This window comes from Acartia tonsa, chromosome 8, assembly GCF_053477335.1.
Source record: "Acartia tonsa isolate MP-2025a chromosome 8, ASM5347733v1, whole genome shotgun sequence".
NCBI classification, from domain to species: domain Eukaryota; kingdom Metazoa; phylum Arthropoda; class Copepoda; order Calanoida; family Acartiidae; genus Acartia; species Acartia tonsa.
Window position 1 is genome coordinate 14,787,098 of NC_137267.1, and position 18,836 is coordinate 14,805,933.

At 31.3% G+C, this 18,836-nt stretch overlaps 1 protein-coding gene across 1 annotated transcript in view; it reads left to right on the forward strand.

Moving 5' to 3' along the window:
* Positions 1-18,836, forward strand: part of LOC145326080 (uncharacterized) — a 74,456-nt gene that overhangs the window by 24,786 nt on the left and 30,834 nt on the right. Inside the window, exon 2 of the mRNA XM_080169183.1 lies at positions 11,152-11,334. Within this exon, the coding sequence (XP_080025309.1) occupies positions 11,152-11,334 (183 nt within the window). The remainder of the gene's footprint in view (positions 1-11,151; positions 11,335-18,836) is intronic.

An 18,836-nucleotide genomic window follows, 5' to 3' on the forward strand; every position in this document is an offset into this window, starting at 1 on the left:
TACAATAATGGAGGATTCATAGACTATTATTGTAAATCAACAGATAAAAAATACATAGCCTTTTTAAAATATTGTTGCTGCACTTTTTATGGATATAATCATCCTTTTATATGCAGAATGACATAATAAACGATTCATAGTCTATTATTGTAAATCACCAGACATAAATATATACATAGCCTTTTATATGTTGTTGCTGCGCTTATTATGCATATAAGCATCCTTTTAGATGTAGAATACAATCATGAAAGATTCATGGCCAATTTTGTAAATCAACAGACAAAATGCATAGTGTCTTTTATATATTGTAGCTGGGCTTCTTATGGATATAATAGTCCTTTAATATGCACAATGTAAGAATCATAGACTATTATTGTAAATCAACAGATATAAATAAATACATTTTCCATATGTCGTTATGTAAGATTCATAGACTATTATTGTAAATCAAGAGACAAAAAATGCAGAGCCTTTTTAAATTTTAATATATTGTAGCTGGGCTTCTTATGGATATAATCATCCTTTAATATGCACAATGTAAGAATCATAGACCAGATATAAAGAAATACATTTTCCATATGTCGTTATGTAAGATTCATAGACTATTATTGTAAATCACCAGACATAAATATATACATAGCCTTTTATATGTTGTTGCTGCGCTTATTATGCATATAAGCATCCTTTTAGATGTAGAATACAATCATGAAAGATTCATGGCCAATTTTGTAAATCAACAGACAAAATGCATAGTGTCTTTTATATATTGTAGCTGGGCTTCTTATGGATATAATAGTCCTTTAATATGCACAATGTAAGAATCATAGACTATTATTGTAAATCAACAGATATAAATAAATACATTTTCCATATGTCGTTATGTAAGATTCATAGACTATTATTGTAAATCAAGAGACAAAAAATGCAGAGCCTTTTTAAATTTTAATATATTGTAGCTGGGCTTCTTATGGATATAATCATCCTTTAATATGCACAATGTAAGAATCATAGACCAGATATAAAGAAATACATTTTCCATATGTCGTTATGTAAGATTCATAGGCTATTATTGTAAATCAGCAGACAACAAATACATAGCCTTTTTAAAATATTGTTGCTGCACTTTTTATGTATATAATCATACTTTTTTTATGCAGTATTACATAATAAAAGATTCATAGTCTATTATTGTAAATCAACAGACATCTTTAAATTATAGAGTTTACATATAATAGAATTATTTCTCAAATGTTTTCATAATTGCGCGGCAATAACAACCTATTCTTTTAGTAAAAGAATGGTAAAATAGATATGATTCGCATTGTATGGAAACAGTTTTCCGCAGGGAGTAAATGACAAACTTTTTGTATAGTTTTCCTGTACGGTTATAATCCAGCGAAAATTAATCGATTTAATACTAGTGTAATTTTAATTTTTTGAAAGCTCTGCTAGGTCTATAATTTCTAGCTCTAATGGCTGACTTTATAAATTATGCAGTTTAAAAATTCTCCGAGTTACTCCCGCCTCATCAATCCTCTAAATGTCCGGACAACGTTTTAAAGTTGGATACTAAAATGGATTGACGTGTATTATTAAATTTACATTATTCGTATGAATACTGTAATCTAAAATAGCCTGATTCAACCATTCATGTATCTGATTGGGTTTGAGGGTTTTAAAGGGTTTAAGTCTATGATGACAGTAATTTTTTTAGAAATGCTAATAACTGTGCTGTTTTAATATTTCTTACCTACAGAATCTTCTCTTGTCTGATTGCCCATGTCTTCAGGGATCTAAAGGGATACGACAATGGCCAATAAATTGATTACATCTCCAATGATGATAACACAATTACCCCTTAAGTAAATAACAATTTGTAGTTTAAAAAAATCTTGTACACTCAACTAATTTAACCAACCAATCAAAATTCACTACAGTCCCCGAAGTTGTTAAGCAAACAAATAAGAAACATTATTATAAAACTTTGGGGTCTAGTCATTTTCAAATAACAGAATAATTCATAAAAATATGACTTGCTAGACTATCTATGTCTGTTACCATGTAATTTGTTTGAGATTTAAGAAACTAAATAAATTTTACACCTTATTTAGTCCATAACACCGCTAGACGAGATTTTCCTCAGGGGTAGCTATTTTAACAATCAATTCTAGAAAAAATCACGAAACCTCTTAAGGTAAGGTGAAAGTATATTTATTATGTAATTGAAGAGGGATGGGTAAGAAGGGGATGAAAAGGTAAGGGGGTTGTTGGAAAATTTATTTTAGAATTGTTTGTCAGAATCACATTCCCTTTTCCCTGGGTTTTCCTTAATGTGATTTAAATGATTTTTTATCCATCTTCTTAATCACCGTTAGAACTTTATAAATCAGTGAAATACATTAATTCGTCACATACAAATATTTTGGAATTTAAAAGCCATTTCAAAATGGCAGAGAGAGAGAGAGCTGGGGGGAATTGGTCTGTTAATTTCAATGGTACCAATGATTTTAAAATCACGTTTTCGCTTTATTATTGAATATCTATTAGTTGGTTTTAAACTAAAAGTGTCCAAACTTTGGAACCAATAATTTTCAATTTATAGAAAGAATAATTTTGTTGATCATCACTGGGTATGTATATCAATTTATCGTTCATTGTCTAATACCTGTCATAATTAGGGTAGATGAGAACAATCTCGAGTATATAAATCTACAAAACTTTTTCTCCTTATACTACAATAGTGGCTACGCCCCTAGAAGCCTCTAGTGGCACTTTAAATGTTTGGTTTTTGTTGCGTTCAAGTTTCTACGATATGTTGCGTAATAGTCTCTTTGTACAATACCTCGCAATGTTACGTAGGAGTCTCTATACTTAAAATACAAATTTTGATTTATTATTATTTCTCTTTGGAGGGTGGTGGTATCCTCCCCCAAAATAGTTATAAACCTTCCCGGGACCTATGAGAAGCTACCCTGTTAAGCGAGATCCTTCGGTACAAACAAACACACAGACACACAAACAGACATCTTGTTACTTAGACATAATTTGGTGTTTGAAACGTTTGGGCACTTTACTTAATGAAGTCCCAAAATTTATTTAGCCAAAGAATGAGAAAACGGTTTAATAAAACTTAGGGGATAGGTGTTTAAAAAAGCCCAATGTCCCCTTCCTCCCTGGAAATAATAGAGACAAGACAAATGTACATATGCACATTTACAATTCACAAACCAAATGAAGGAAAAGTAAGATGATTTAAAAACAAGACCTTAAATTATTAAAGGTACATTGTTAACTTTTATGGCTGCTCTACTTTTGAACATAATTGTTCTTGTTCGAATATTTGATAATTCCTACAGCTGTGACATTACTTAATGTAAATCACACTGGTACCCAAAGATTTATAAAAACGATGTCTTATTCTTCTAAAAAACTTTGGGTACTCGATATCTATATTGATGAGGTGTTTCTAAACTATTAGTGTTCAAACTAGAGGTGATTGTGTTTATAATCATTGGGGTTAAATAACAATATATTGACCATTATCCTACCCCTTAATATCCCTGCATTACTGCCATTGTAATTCAAGAAAGCGCCGAGTTAACAACACTTTAAATGATTTACAAGGAGAGAACTTAATGGTGTACATACGTAACAACAACCCCTTCCCTTACAGAATAGCCTAAACCTTAATCATTAATAGTACTACAAAAATAAGCCTTACAACCTAAATAATAACATAACCACGATTCTCTATAAATTATGGAACAATGGGCATATTTGTTGCTTATATCTTAATGAGCACACAGAATTTTAATTTAAATATGAAATTTTGCGGATGGAATGGAACACCGAACTTAACGAGACAAAGTGATGTGCATTAAAGAGCGACTTTGTCATATCTTTACTTTATTTATGATGTTATCTTTAGAACTCGTGTTTTAGGTTGGGGGGGGGAGGGTTGAAGGAAGTCTATCATCCCCATTTTCAATCTTACTTTTGAAAAAAAGAGTAATCAAAGATTTGGGGAGGTTTTTTTCCAGGGGCGATTTCTTGGGAGAATGGAGATTTCCTTCCCAAAATAGTTATGAACCTTCCAAGGATTTTGAGAGGTGCATTGTAAAGAAACACCATCAGTGGTTAGCGACATCTTTCAGTGCAGATATACAGGCACATAGACATCTTGTTACTTTGATCTTTAATATTGCAGATACAGTCTCTACTCAGTCCAGCTTTTACACTATCCACGGATTTCTCTCTGTTTTGATATTTTATAATATTACTGTGTTGCAGTTTGCTGTTTTCTGCAAAAATAAAATGTAATATCAGCTTATTGTTGCTTTACTCTTTTTATCAAAATTGTCCTTTTTACAGACATTTATTAAGGGTTTATGTAATGCTTATTTTCGGATATTTTTATTACCAAAGTCAAATAGCGTCCTTTTAGATGTTCAAAGTATAACCGTTTTTAAAAAGGCTTGTCAGTTTTAACTAATGTGTTGTCTTTTTAGTATCGGATCTGCTCTAGAATTTGACCATCTCAGTACGTTCAACTGCGGACAAACAGCTTATATTAATTTGAATAATTAATTTAATAATTCTTATGAAAAAGTAAAAGAATGTGTTAATGTCTGTCTGTGTGTATCGAAGGAATTGGCTAACCGCTGAACTGATATGGTTCTCCTTTAAAGTGCAGCTTATCATAGGTCCAGGAAAGGTTTATAACTATTTTGGGGTAGGTTACCAACTTCACAAAAGAAATCACCCCACACCCCTCTCAAAAAAAAACATTTGATGCTTATAGGAAAATAATTTATTATTGTTATCTTGTTATTGTTGAGCTACTTATGGACACAATTGCCCTTGTTTGATAATCTAATAATATGAATCTAAGTGTTAATATTATATTATGAACGGAAAGTCGTGCGTTACGCACCCCCCAATAAAATGTGTAGAACAAATTTAAATCACCACAGCTGTGATCGAACAAAAACTAGCAAAGCAATGTCCATAAAGGCGAAGCTCTAAAACCAAACGGTAGGACAAACGAGCATTAACACATTAACATTAACGAGTAGAGTGTCAGAACTTAAAAAACAGAACGTCTAAACAAAATTAACTATTATAGACGCGATATATCGTACCCAACTGTTACAGAAATCAGCATGTAGATTTTGAAATCGATAGGACATTTCTGACATACCTATTTGACATTAAAATTAAATATTAAATAGCTTATATATTAAGATTTATTTCTAAAATACGTTTAAACATTAACATAATTTATATATATACTAGCGGCTACGCCCCTAGAAGCATCTAGGGGCACTTAAGGTAGGAGGGGAAAAGTCGACCTCATCTTATTTTAAATTTGAGTTTTAGAAGAGTAAAACAATATTATTTTTTTTAGGGGGGTGGGGGTGAAGACACCCACACCAAAAATAGATTAAAACCTTCCCAGGACCTTTAAGAAACTTCACTGTAAAGGAGAACAATATCGGTTCAGCGGTTAGCGAGATCCTTTGGGACAGAAAAAAACGCTTACTACTTTATATATTAGGATATATTTAAGGTTAATGAGCAATGAAAATTATTAGCTACTTTAAAAAGGCTAGAAATACATACTTATTTAAATAAAATTGCATTAATGAAGTGCATAAGCTTTTAAAAACGCATAAAAATGTACATGATTTTAGTTTCGTATAAAGTACACTAAAAAAGAATAAAATTAATGCAAATGTTTAATTAATAAAGTTTATAGGCTTTAAAACGTCCTATTATTCAAATTAAATAACAAGCCCTAACTTAACAAAAAGAGAAAAAAAATAAAGGGGGGGTGGGGTGCATAAGTGCAATTATACCAAATTTATGGTTGTAGTTATGTGTAATAAAGAAATTCATATGTACAGATTATAACCTTAGATAGGACAAGCATAATAGGCAATATCCCTTTTATCTACAACGAACCACTCAATAAACATCCCCACATCATTAAAAAAGGGCTAAGGGTTGGCATAGACGTCCAAGGATGGGAGTAAAGGGGTGTTTTCCCCCCTCAAACTTTAAAACCCCACATTTTACCCCTTCAAAATAAAAAGCTTGGATGTCCCTGAGGAAGGGATGGTTAATGTAAAGAAAAACTATTTTACCCTCAACTTTACACTAAATTTAAATTAGGTTAGGTTATGTCAAATTAGCCATTTAGGGTTAAGCTTGCGAAGTTAGATGGCATTTGATAAATGATACAGGTTTTATGTTTCTAAAAATAATGTGGGGAGGGGGGGGGTGTTTAGGTGTATCCAGTGGCAATAAAGTGACTTACCCTATAATCTTCTTCTTGAAGGTGCAAACAGAATGTAGATGGTAGCATTACAATAGAAAGATTGTATGCATAGAAAACCTTACACCAATGTCAAAAAGTGAACTAACATATACTAAAATCAAAATCACTGAACCCACCATAATAACCATATAAAAATAAGTTTTTTTAACTATGCTTATTAGTTTATAAACATAAATTTTACTTAGGTTATCTTGTAGAATTTGTAATATAGTGATTAGATGACCTTAAATTCACCAAGGTGTTATTTTGCATTTGATTTCAAGGGTTATAAAACTAAAAATGTTAAAGTTAAAAATGACAGAAAATCACACATACTACAAGTTAACAAGACATTGATTAAACCTTATATAAGCAGTCTAGTGGTTAAAATCTGTTAAAATTACCACCTAGATGCATTAGTTGTTGTTATTCACTGTGTTGAAAGTAAATTTAGTAATTATATTTCTACTACCAACAGCATTATCTGAGATTTTACCTAGCACACCGTACTTCTGTTTCAAAAAATTTTACAATCAGAATGATTAATAATTTTATAAATATTTTAAAAGATATAGTTTGAAAAGTTTTACCTCAAAATTTTTATGACCAATATGAATCTTCCCTATATATTGATATCCTAGTATGTTCTAACTTACACACCTCTTGTTTTATAAAAAAATGTAATTAGGCTTAAATAATTCAAAACAATGACGGATTAATATTTCCCAAAGTCACCGTAAAATATTACAAACCCTAGAACATTTAATTTTCGATGGTGTATTATAAACGAGCCATTAAAAATATATTATTTTTGCCCCACCACCGCGCCAGAAAGAACTAATTCCTAATGACAGAAATATGGCCGTTTCATCAAATGGTATAATGCATTGTTGGGTATTGTGCAGGGATCTTAAAGGATAAGACGTTGACACTAACTAATCAAATTTTAATAAAAGTACCCAAAGTGACACAACCCAATCTGTCCCGATTTTGTATCACTTTTGAAAAGTGCGATTCCTGTGACGTCATATAAAAAGGGAAGGGGGGAAGAAAATCTCTTCCCTTTTCTCCCATCTCTTTTGAAGAGATTTTCTTCCCCCCCCCCCTCCCTTTTTCTTTCCCGAAACGTATATGACGTAACTGGAATCGCACTTTTCAAAGTGATACAAAATCGGGACAGATTGGGTTGTGTCCCCAAAGTTCTTTAGCCAGCTAGTAATATAACTTGGATATAAAATTTTGGGTATCAGTGTAATTTACAGCCCTATGTCCTTCTCTCCATGGTAGTTTGTAATTTAATTTTACATGGTGCGTTTTAAGAGCTTCAAAATGATTTTTTATAAAAATTTAGTTTTTTACTACTAAAAAAAAACTATCAATGATTATGCTTTAATATCTAAAAATGTCTGACTTTATTTCTACTCTACTTTTATTTATTTGTGGAGAATAGTATAAGGACTTAAAAAAAGACTAATTATATAGTAACTGTGCTAAGCGACATATACATATGTATACAAAGGCTAAACCAGTCAAAATAAAGCATCCTTTTCAGCTCAATATATATCACAAAATTAAAATGTTGTATCATACTAATTTGAAAACTACATGGTAAAAGTTAATGATTTTCTCTGTTATTTTTTACTGAAAAAAAGAAGTTTTGAACTTTTAAGAAACAAGCCATTTTATTTGAGGGTTTTACATCTTCCTCCCCCCCCCCCCTCTATACGCCACTACACTACAGTTCTGTCCGACGAAGATGGTCATTTAATTGATGTTATTATTGGTGGAAACAAACTGCCTATTAGTTTGTATCTATTCTAGGCCCACAGTATGTTATACCCGTTGTTTTAGTGTTTATACAAAACAAAACCTTTGGTTTTAGCAAGAAGCAGCTTATAGTGTCTAATAAAAAATGACGTCATACAATACAAATGACGAATGAGCGGCCAGTATAAATTGTAATTGGCCAATGGTAAAATGTATACTGGCCTTTTGTTGTTTTTTTTTATTGTTTGACGTCATTTTTATTAGGCACTTCTTAAAATAATAAAAGATAATTTTTTCCCTAATATATGTATTTAAGCAAGCAAATCTTTTATGAATGTGTCTACGATTGATCTCTTTTAAGTTTAAATTTATGAATTTATTATATGATATGGCAATCAAAACATTATATTGATAGCTATAATGGAGGCAATTGTCTTTGCTTCAAATTAATTATATCTTCTTAGTTGACTTAACTTTGTTTTATTTTCTATTTTCATTTAACAAGAAGTTTTTTTTTATTATTTTTGCAATTTTGTATTTACAAAAAGATGTTGGTGGCTTGGTTGTATAATTCAACAAACTAAACATATAAACATGGGAGTGGGGATTTTCTCAGGGACCAGGGGTTTGAAACCTTAAATTTTAGCATAAAATTTTATCTATTTATCATTATCTAAAGTAATACATACATGAGATGTAACATTTTGCTAAAAACTTTTAATCAAATGGTTCAAACCCCATTAGTTTTTAAAAAATCAGATTTGGTCCCGCTACCCCTCTATTGTGTATGGCTGGCGAAAAAGTCGGAGTAAAAATAGTAAAAAAAATTTTTTAAAACTTCAAAAGCTCATCTCCCTTGTTTCTGAATTTGTTTGTTTGTGTTTTCAAGCCTGTACTTCTTTTTATGTACAAGTGTTTTTGTGCTATTGGTCACTTAAATTATTTAGGCTTAAAATGTACTTATTTGCTAAAAAGCACAATTTATACTTGCTTTATGAGGGGTTATTCAGACAGAAAAAAAAACAAATCCTTTAAGACAATTGTAATTTTCTTAGTTCATACCAAATTAAAATTGATTTTTTTAACTTGCTAATATTATTTCAGGGAGAAAAAAAATATTAATCTAGATATAGAAGTATCAGGATGTTTCACTGTCTTTGTGTACCGAAGGACCTCGCTAACCACTGAACCGATATTGTTCTTCTTTACATTCTAGCTTCCAATAGGTTCAGGGAAGGTTTATAGCTAATTTTGGGGAGGGTACAACCACCTATGCAAGAAAAATAACACCTAAAAAAATTATCCCTCCTCAGAAGTACCCCTAGAGGCCTTCAGTGGAGTAGCCGCTAGTCTTAGTTATAACACTTAATTGAAAATGCACTTTAAGATTGTCTCTTTGAAGATTTTAACTTTTTTTTGTTTATGGTGAATTGTTTTAAATGACTACTTTTTCTGATGTTTGTAATCTAAGAATATTTTATTTTGTTTTTATAAACAAATATTCCAAAGGGGCAAAAGGTTAAAAATAGTGATAAAAACTTGATTGTCAATATAAAAACAAGCATGTAAAAAGGAACCCACAGAAATAATCAATTTTAATAGAATCAATATGTAGTTTGGTTGCCTAACCCTTTTTTACAAAATAATTCTTTTACTTTTTCATTTCGTAGCATTTTAAAAATCGCTGAAAACATGATTTGTGAAAAACCATGCTGCTTTAATTTTTCCAATCAAGGATAAAGTTGTATATTTTAGATTATATTGTGTCAAATGTAAAGCATTATGAATAGAATATTTTTTTTAATAAAAAAGGATTTATTTGAATTCTTTATCATGTAAGATAGACCGGAATAGTTTGTATCCACAGAGAGGGTGACCTGCCAAAAATCTAGGATTGGCTGAATAGTCGAGTTTAACCAAAAATAAAGAATTATGTATGGTTAGGGGTATAAGAAGGTTTTAAAGTTATTTTAAATACGCTTTTATGTCAAATTTAAGCAGAAATTTATTACATTATCTGTCTTAAATTAATATCTTTCATAAAATAGGCAAATTTTCAATTTCATTAACTTTTTAAGGAATTTATTTTTTTTGTAAGCCTTTGTAAAATGGCACTATAGTTTATGTCTTTTTGAACAAAACTTAAAATAATTACTTTTTTAAAACAAAAATATATAAAATATTTATTCTAAAAAAATCCATTAATTACTTTTAAACTGACACACCCCTAATACTTAGGCTTAAAATTGACGTATTGGTTAATTTAAAAAACAATTTTAGGCAATATTTTCCATGTTATCAGTAAGATCAACACATAATTTACAAGTAGCCACTACATTTAGTCGGAAAGGGATAATATAGTTGAAAGAAAACATTTCTTTCGCCACAAAAACATTTACTATTAAATACATTTTTTAAACAATATTTTTATGTAAATCTATGTCTTACGGTTGCAAAAGTAAACAAGGATGACAACATCCATAAAAGCGAAGCTCTGAAATGGAAGGACAAACGAACATTAACACTTGTAGATTGTCAGAACTGAATAAGCAGAATATTAATGCATCAGTACAAACAATATTGTAAGTAAATTTGTTGCAAAACTGCATAAATAGATGATACTGTTTAAAGACATATTTACATTTTTGGGACTTGTTTATAGAGATGCTTTGCTTAAAACATTATACCTTGCTGTAATAGGAATCAGTTTTCAAAAAATCAGAAGAATCGGATAATTGTAACATACAAAAATTTGTTGTCAAGAAAGTTAAAAAGTAGACATGTTTCAAATGGACGTACAGACAATCTGGTATTGATTATAGAGTTGCTACGCTTTCTAAATTGTACCTAATTACTACAGGAATCATTATACAAAGTTTGAAATCGATAGGACAATTCTAACCTGTTTAGATTAACGAAAAGAGCTAACTCTCTGTGACGGACGTACGGACGGACCGACCCTAATTATAGAACAGCTTCGCTTTTAACCGACCCTAATTATAGAAAAGCTTCGCTTTTAAAAATGATAAATATGAAAACTTAATAATGATGTTTTTTATTTTCAGTTATTGTGTAGCCTGACGACAAGCGCCTGGTCGAGTAGCCTGCAACAGCACGCGCACGCACACCCGCGAGCAGGCAGACAGCAGGGACTCGGTGACCAGCAGGCGCATGCGCACGCACACGCCCCCGCCAACCTCGGGCAGCCCAAGAGGGTCACACTCAACAGAGATGGTCGACAGATTGAGGTTAGAATTTTTATCATCCCTTGTTGCACACGTGGTGCTTTCCCTATTGGTGCCATCAAGTAATAAAAACCCCCCCTTTGTTTCCTTTACCTTGCAGGGGTTACCTAGTGCCCAACATAACTTAACCTAAGTTAACCTATAGCAATAAAAAAAGAAATGAAAAATTTATCCCCCCCCCCTCCTGCTTTTTTTCAATTTATTTCAAAATAAGGGTTATCTTTCTGTGCTCAACGAGGTAGTTTGAGGGAAACCACCCACATATTAAAGTTGAAAGTTGTTATACAATTAAATTGTCTATCAAACCATTTTACTCTAATTAGTAAATTAATACCATAGCCATATATTGATACATCAATATGTATTACAATGAATATGTGCTAAAAAGTACAAAAAAGATCATGCAAACATCTATGTGGGATCGAAAATGCATAACCCAATCCGAATTACCTTTAGCTCTAATAAAACAAGGATGACAACATCCATAAAAGCGAAGCACTGAAACGGTAGGACAAACGGACATTAACACTTGTATAGTGTTAGAACTTAATTATCATAATATAAATTTATAAGAGTCAAAGCAAAATTGTAAGTAAATTTGTTGTAAAACTGCTTGATACAGGATAATTTTTATGGACATACTTACATTTTTAGGGCTTGATTATAGAGTTGCTTCGCTTATTACATTATACTTTGTTGTCCCAGGAATCAATATACCAAAAATCAGATCAATCCGATGATTTGATCACATAAAAATTTGTTGTTAAAAAAGTAAAAAAATCAACATGTTTAAAACGGACGTACGGACATTTTGGTAATGATTATAGAGTTGCTACGCTTTCTAAATCGTACCTAACTACTAAAGGAATCACCATGCAAAATTTGAAATCGATAGGACAATTCTAACATGCCTAAATTAACGGAAAAAGCTATCCGTTACGGACGGACGTACGGACGGACCGACCCTAATTATAAAAAAGCTTCGCTTTTAAAAAAAGACAACCTAAATTCCTGAAAACAAGAACAAATTCCAGTAAAATCACCTATGATGCGAGTTTACTAAAATACCCCCGGCCCCCCCCCCCCCTTAAGTTCTAACCCGTGAGTGGAACACTGATTTTACAAGGACCTAACAAAAGAAAGGACTCTAGAGATATAGATATTCAAGGGTTAGGATATGATTACCCTTCTCCCCCCCTCCCCCCCACCATAAAAAAAATCAAACTTTTGGTGGGAGTATTATCTCCCCCATAAACACTTTGAAACCCCTTAATCGAATATTTTACGAAATCCCCATTAAACTTGAATTACCCTCAATTGATATACATCGAAAATCATGGTAAATAAAAATTTTAGTAGATTAAAGTTATTGGTTGAAAGTTTGAACTAACTAATCAAAATTCAAGTTTTCAAAGCTTTTTAGCCAACGAATTAGAGAACATGGAAATAAATATATTTGGGTACCAGTGTAATTAACAGTCCAATGTCCGTTCACTCCCTGGGGATTATTAAGTACTTTCCACTAGCGACAAAATGTGATCTGACCAAATTTCCACACTGATATTTAAAAAAATGATGCATAATTCATGAATAAATATTGATATAACACTGTTTTATGTGTCCCGGGGCTAGACACAATTTTTATGGGGTTTGAAGGGTATCTTCTTCTAGGGATGAAGGGAACATTGGGCTATTTATATATTACATTAGTCTCCATAGTCTTAAAATAACGTATTGGTTGGTTTATTAAGTTGAGTGTCCAAACTTTCCAACCACTAACTTTAACCTACAGATTGTGTAATCTTGTGTATCATCATTGAGGATGTAAATGAATTTATTTGTTATCGTCTTATCCCTTTAGATCCCTGGGTTTGAAGGATACATCTTTACCTTCATCAAATAACTGGAACTTATGCAGGGATCTAAAGGGATAAGAAAAAATCCGATAAATTGATGTACGTCCCCAAGGATGATGAACAAAATTACCCTTTCGGTAGAATACAACTAAACGTTTGGAGACTCAACTTAATGAAACAATCAATAAAAATTCATAAAAGTCCCTAGAGTTGTTAATCCAACAAATTAAAAAACGTCATTGAAATACTTTGGAAACTAGTGTAATAAATAGCATATTGTCCCCTTCCTTCCTGAACTTATGTGTATTATGAATGACATTTTATGGAAAATTATCCATTTTTTGGATTCTTTTAAATTTCTTATGAATTACTATAGAAGTTTAAAAAAAAAACATAATTTACGAATTAAATTGTTTTTGATAGGCAGTGAAATTAGTAAAATGGTTATATTTGATCTAATTTATTATTAATAGATAAAGGATGGCAACATTTGTTAAAGCGAAGTCCGACTAATCAGACGGTCAAACATGATTAAAGTATTTAAGATTTGGAAATTTTTTATGTAAGCATGTAGTTGAAAAACCTAGATACGTACTTTTTTACATAGATTCTTTATAGCGTTTTTACAAAAAACGAACATTTTTTTAAAACTTTCAAAAAGTACAACTACATCCGTAAAAAATATTCTAAATTGTACCAGACTTTTTAGTAATCATTATACAAAGATTGAAGTTGTTATGACAATTTTAACAAAACTAATTAAACGAACAATTTAAAGAAATGCGAAATTCTTACTTTTCCCTGACGGATGGACGTACAGACAGGCCCTTTTCGTATAGCAGCTGCGTTACTAATAAAAAGCCTATCCCAGTAAATTGGTGTGAATTATGCATATATTCAATACACGTAAACCTTGCTTGCTAGAGACATATATCAAACCAGCATAAAAATCTGTTGTGGCAAATAAAAAAAAATTAATCCAGTTTTTAAACATTACAGTCATAATGTCATTGCTAGCTATGCAAAATTGTAGACAGGAGAAATGTTTATAATTTTTATTTATTTCATGTCGACTTGATATGTAGATTGTTTGTCATTTAAAACCACTTTTATAAGATACATTTATTTTTATTTGCAAAATTATCTGAACACCACTTGGCCCTTTTCTGTCTTAAGATCGGACAACCTAGAATTTTATATTCTTCCTCTTAGTTGCATATTTTTAACCAATTGGTTGACTGTCAAACCTTTAATAATACATGTCTATTAAGCAAATTCTCCCCCCCCAAAAAAGACAGTTTCTGAGATTTTACTGGACAGACAAACAAAATTTTGGCTATAGTCGTTTCTTCAGAAAAAAATTGTTCACAGCCTGTTAGGGAAGCCAGTAGGGAGGGGTCATTCAATAGCCCAAAAACATTGGGTACTTTAATAAAATTTTAGTTGATTGGATCCATATTAGTAGTGTCTAATCTTTTCAACCAATAATTAATTTGTTTTTTAATCATTAGGGATCAACATCATTTTATCAGTTATTCTCCTATCCCTTTAGTTTTCTTTTGGGAAGCTTGATTACCTAAACCTGAATCCTATAATATTAAGTACTAAGCTTTTTTGTTTGTAGCGAAGGATCTCGCTTACCACTGAACCGATATGGTTCTTCTTTAGAGGAAGCTTCTTATAGGCCCTGATATGGTTTTAGGCTATTTTATTTTGATAAATAAGTCTGGGTATTGTTTTAAGCTATTTTTCTGCTCTTCTATATCCCTAGATGTAGGATGTAAAGTCCCTAGATGCTAGGGGCACAGACGCTAGTCAAAATAAAATAAAAACATAAAGCTTCACTTGCAAATGAAGGGAACTTGTTGAATTTAATAATATAATATTGACAAGATTAGACAAGGCTGGGTCCCTGTGTGCCAAAATTAAAAGTGTTCCAACTTTCTGAAAATATGTTTAAATATAACATGAAAGCATAAAGTTTTAATTAAATCAAAGATCTTCAAAGATATCCTAAATTTTTTTTAAAAAGTAATTTTTAAATCCTGCGGTGAAAAAATATCTTTTTAAATAAATTAAAAATAAGAAGGGTTGAGTAGTTTTGTTTGTATGTCTATCTCTGCGTGTCCTATTCCTATGATCCCCTAATCCATAAGGGCTACCCAGCACCCAATATAACCTAACCTAATCTGACCAAAAGTAATAAAAATAACTAATAATGACTCCCCCCCCCCCTCATTTATTTTCAATTTATTTCATAAGGAAGGTTTATGGGTATCAGAGTTCACTTGTTTAAAAGCACTTTTTTTGACACTTAAAAGTATATTTTGTTGCTTACATTGTGGAAACACTACGATATTGTCCGTGTCCTATCTGTTTAACAAGTGATCGATAATTGTACCCGTTACAGGTGTCAATATAAAACTTCTTAATACATATTATTTATCATTAATTTGGTTGAATTGCAATTAATAACTTGTCAAAAAAATGTTATTTTAATAATATTTTATTAATAATTAGTGAGTTACCCTCTTTATATCTTTAGTTTAGGTTAAGTAACGTAACGTTTTCGATAGTCCCATAGGGTCTACTAAGTAAGTTTATTAATTTGAAATAATACATAACATTGCAATTTTTAACCCCTTTAACAAAATATTTAAAGAATTTCGCAATAAAGTATAAATACTTTAAATTATAAATTAATAAAATGGTCTGAAGCCTTTTGATTTGTTCTCCCGATCATTTTTCATCTATGATTACCAATTGTTTGGTGCTGCACCGCAAAGTGCCTATCGAGCACTGATTCTCCACCCTTTTTAAAATATATTAACAATAAGGGGTAATGGAAGATTTTTTCCTATGCTTAGTCCCTGTGGGTCTACATAGTACAATTTAACCTAACCTGGCTTAAATTTATAAACAAACAAGCGAAAAAAGTATCATTCCCCCACCCTTAATTTAAATTAATTTAAAAACAAGGTGCGAGGTTTCTCTGCTCGATTATACACTTAAAGGGAAATCACTAATTGTTTTTAACAAGGACAATTTTGTCTCTAAAAATAGCAGAGAAATTTATTTCAAACTTCCAACACCATGAAATACAAATTTAGGGGGAAGTCGGTGGCTGCTATTCACCATTCAGCCAATTAATTTCATTTGGAATTGCCGACAATTTAATATTTTGTTGGCATGGAGATGGCTTAAAACTTGTTTTTTGGGGTATAGTCCCTCTCGTAACATCGCACCTTATGAGGCGATTCTTCGTATTTTTCACGGTAGCTTTTCTCCTATTTCTGCGGGGCCAATTACCTAACCCTGTGGGGCAATCACCTAACCCAATATAACCTAACCTAAAATAACCTATAAAAAGCGACGAATCGCCCCTTATGGAGTGATGTTACGAAGAGGACTATTCCCGTTTTTTGATATAACTGAAGATAAGTGGGTAAGAAGGAAATAAATATGAAAAGGGAGTTGTTGGTCAATTTTCAATTTAGAATTGTTTGTCAGAATCATATTTCCTTTTTCCTGGGGGAAGTAAATATTGCACTGTATACTGTAATTTTTTAAGAAAGGTCACCAACAAACAATTGTTCATAGCCAGTATTTTATTTTAGTCAGACCTACGTGCTAGCTAGTCGTAGAGATGCTGCGCTACTCTAAAACTGATATTTTTTATTGTTGACTATCCTTTTCTTGGCCAAAGTTTGATAAATGCTTTTTAGATTCGTTTTAGGGATGCTTTTTAACACGCATTGTTGTCTATGAGAAAAATATATTTAGTAACATCCCTCGTATTGCTTCGTGGACCACAAATCACCCCCCCCCCCTCCCTTCCAAAAACAAAGGAAAAATGGTTTTCAATTTTCTTGTACTTGGGGGCTTTTCTAGCCTTTAAAAAAGCTTTAGAAGATTAGGGGGGGGGGGGTGATTGTTGATATTTCAAAAGCTTTCAAATGGGTATTGTAATTGTATATTTAGTAGCGATGCCAGTCTTTTATATGAAATGTCTGTCAGTCCATCTGTCCATGAAACATTATATAACCACTAAACATCTCCTCTTTAATTAACTTTACTTATATATCAATCAATTATTTATTTGTGCTTTGGTACGTATAAATGTTGTCATACTTGTTTAGTAACTATTTCTAACAGGTTAAACAAGCTGGGACAGAAAAGTTATCTTTAAAATATGATTAGATATTTCCAATTATATTTCCAAATGATGTTGTTTCAGGAAAGCTTCACAAATGTCATATATAGATTTTAGCTTTTTTTAATACATCTACACACTTATATTACTAGCAACTTCGTTCTTAGAGGCTTAATCGAACCTCCACTCCATATATGATTTCTAGAGGATTATTTTAGGCTAGATTTCTCTTAGGAGGGTCCCTGCCAAAAATAAAAAAAACCTCCCAAACCTATAAGAAGCTTAAATGTAAGGAAAACCAAATCAGTCCAGCTGAAAGCAAGATCTAAAGCTACTCACACAAACATCCTATTATTTTTATACAGATTGTTTGGTTATGTTTACAAACATTCTACTGTTTTTGACGAATCACCTAGAGGCTAGAGTCACAACCACCGCCAGTTTAAAACATAAAAGTATAAAAATTATGAATATAAATGGTTAATAATTCAAAATGAAACAAAAGAAGTTTTTAAAAGATATTTATGGGAAAGAGTTAATAGCTTCATTAAACCTTTCTATAGACTTGCCAGGGAGGAAGGGGATATTAGACTATATGCTACAATTCATAATATCTTCTTTGTTGACTTAAAAACTTTGGGTGCTTCTATAGGGTTTTGATGGAATAATTTATAAATAATAGTATCCAAACTTTACAATCAGTAATTTTAATCTGCAAACGGACATTTTGTTTATTATCATTGGAGATGCGTACATATTATGTCTTGTGACTTTTTTAGCCATAATGATAAAACATGTAGTTTTAAAGCGAAGGTTTTTAATTTTAGGATTTCGTAAGTAGGTTCGTTTTAAGTACAGGAAAGTCCTCAGATAGAAATATAGGCGTATTAAGATTATCATATCTTATTAGGTTGTTCATAACTTTGTTCTAAGTAATCAATTGCAGAAAACATCAAAATTTCTTTAAAATAGTTATTTTACTAGCTGAAAGATTTATGACAAAATATTTTAAACATTCCCCATGTTATATTTGTCCGTTAGGCAATCAATCTTATAGAATTGCTCAATTAATATTTGGCTTGTTTATCTGTATATAAACATTTATACATATACAATTTATGATTATAAAATTTCAGTGTCTGTATCTATTTATTTAATTTGTCTGTCAATTTGTATGTCTGTGTTGGTCCGTCTGGCGGTCCTAATGCCTTCTGATTTATGTTTGCCAATTTATTCAGTTCTTGCTATGTTTGATAGATTCAAACAAGATAGGCTCTTAATGTTATTTATATATTACAGCTAAATATTTTTTTAGCAAAAATTTTTACAACTTGGTTTATAAAATATACTAGCGTCTGCGGCCCTAGTATCTAAGAGCTCTGAATTTCAAATGAGTAGCGAAAGCTGAAAAATAGTAAAAACCTTCCAAAAACTAAAAATTAAATAGCCTAAAACCTTAAATGAACTTATGTAATGCTTCATTAAAATGGAGACCT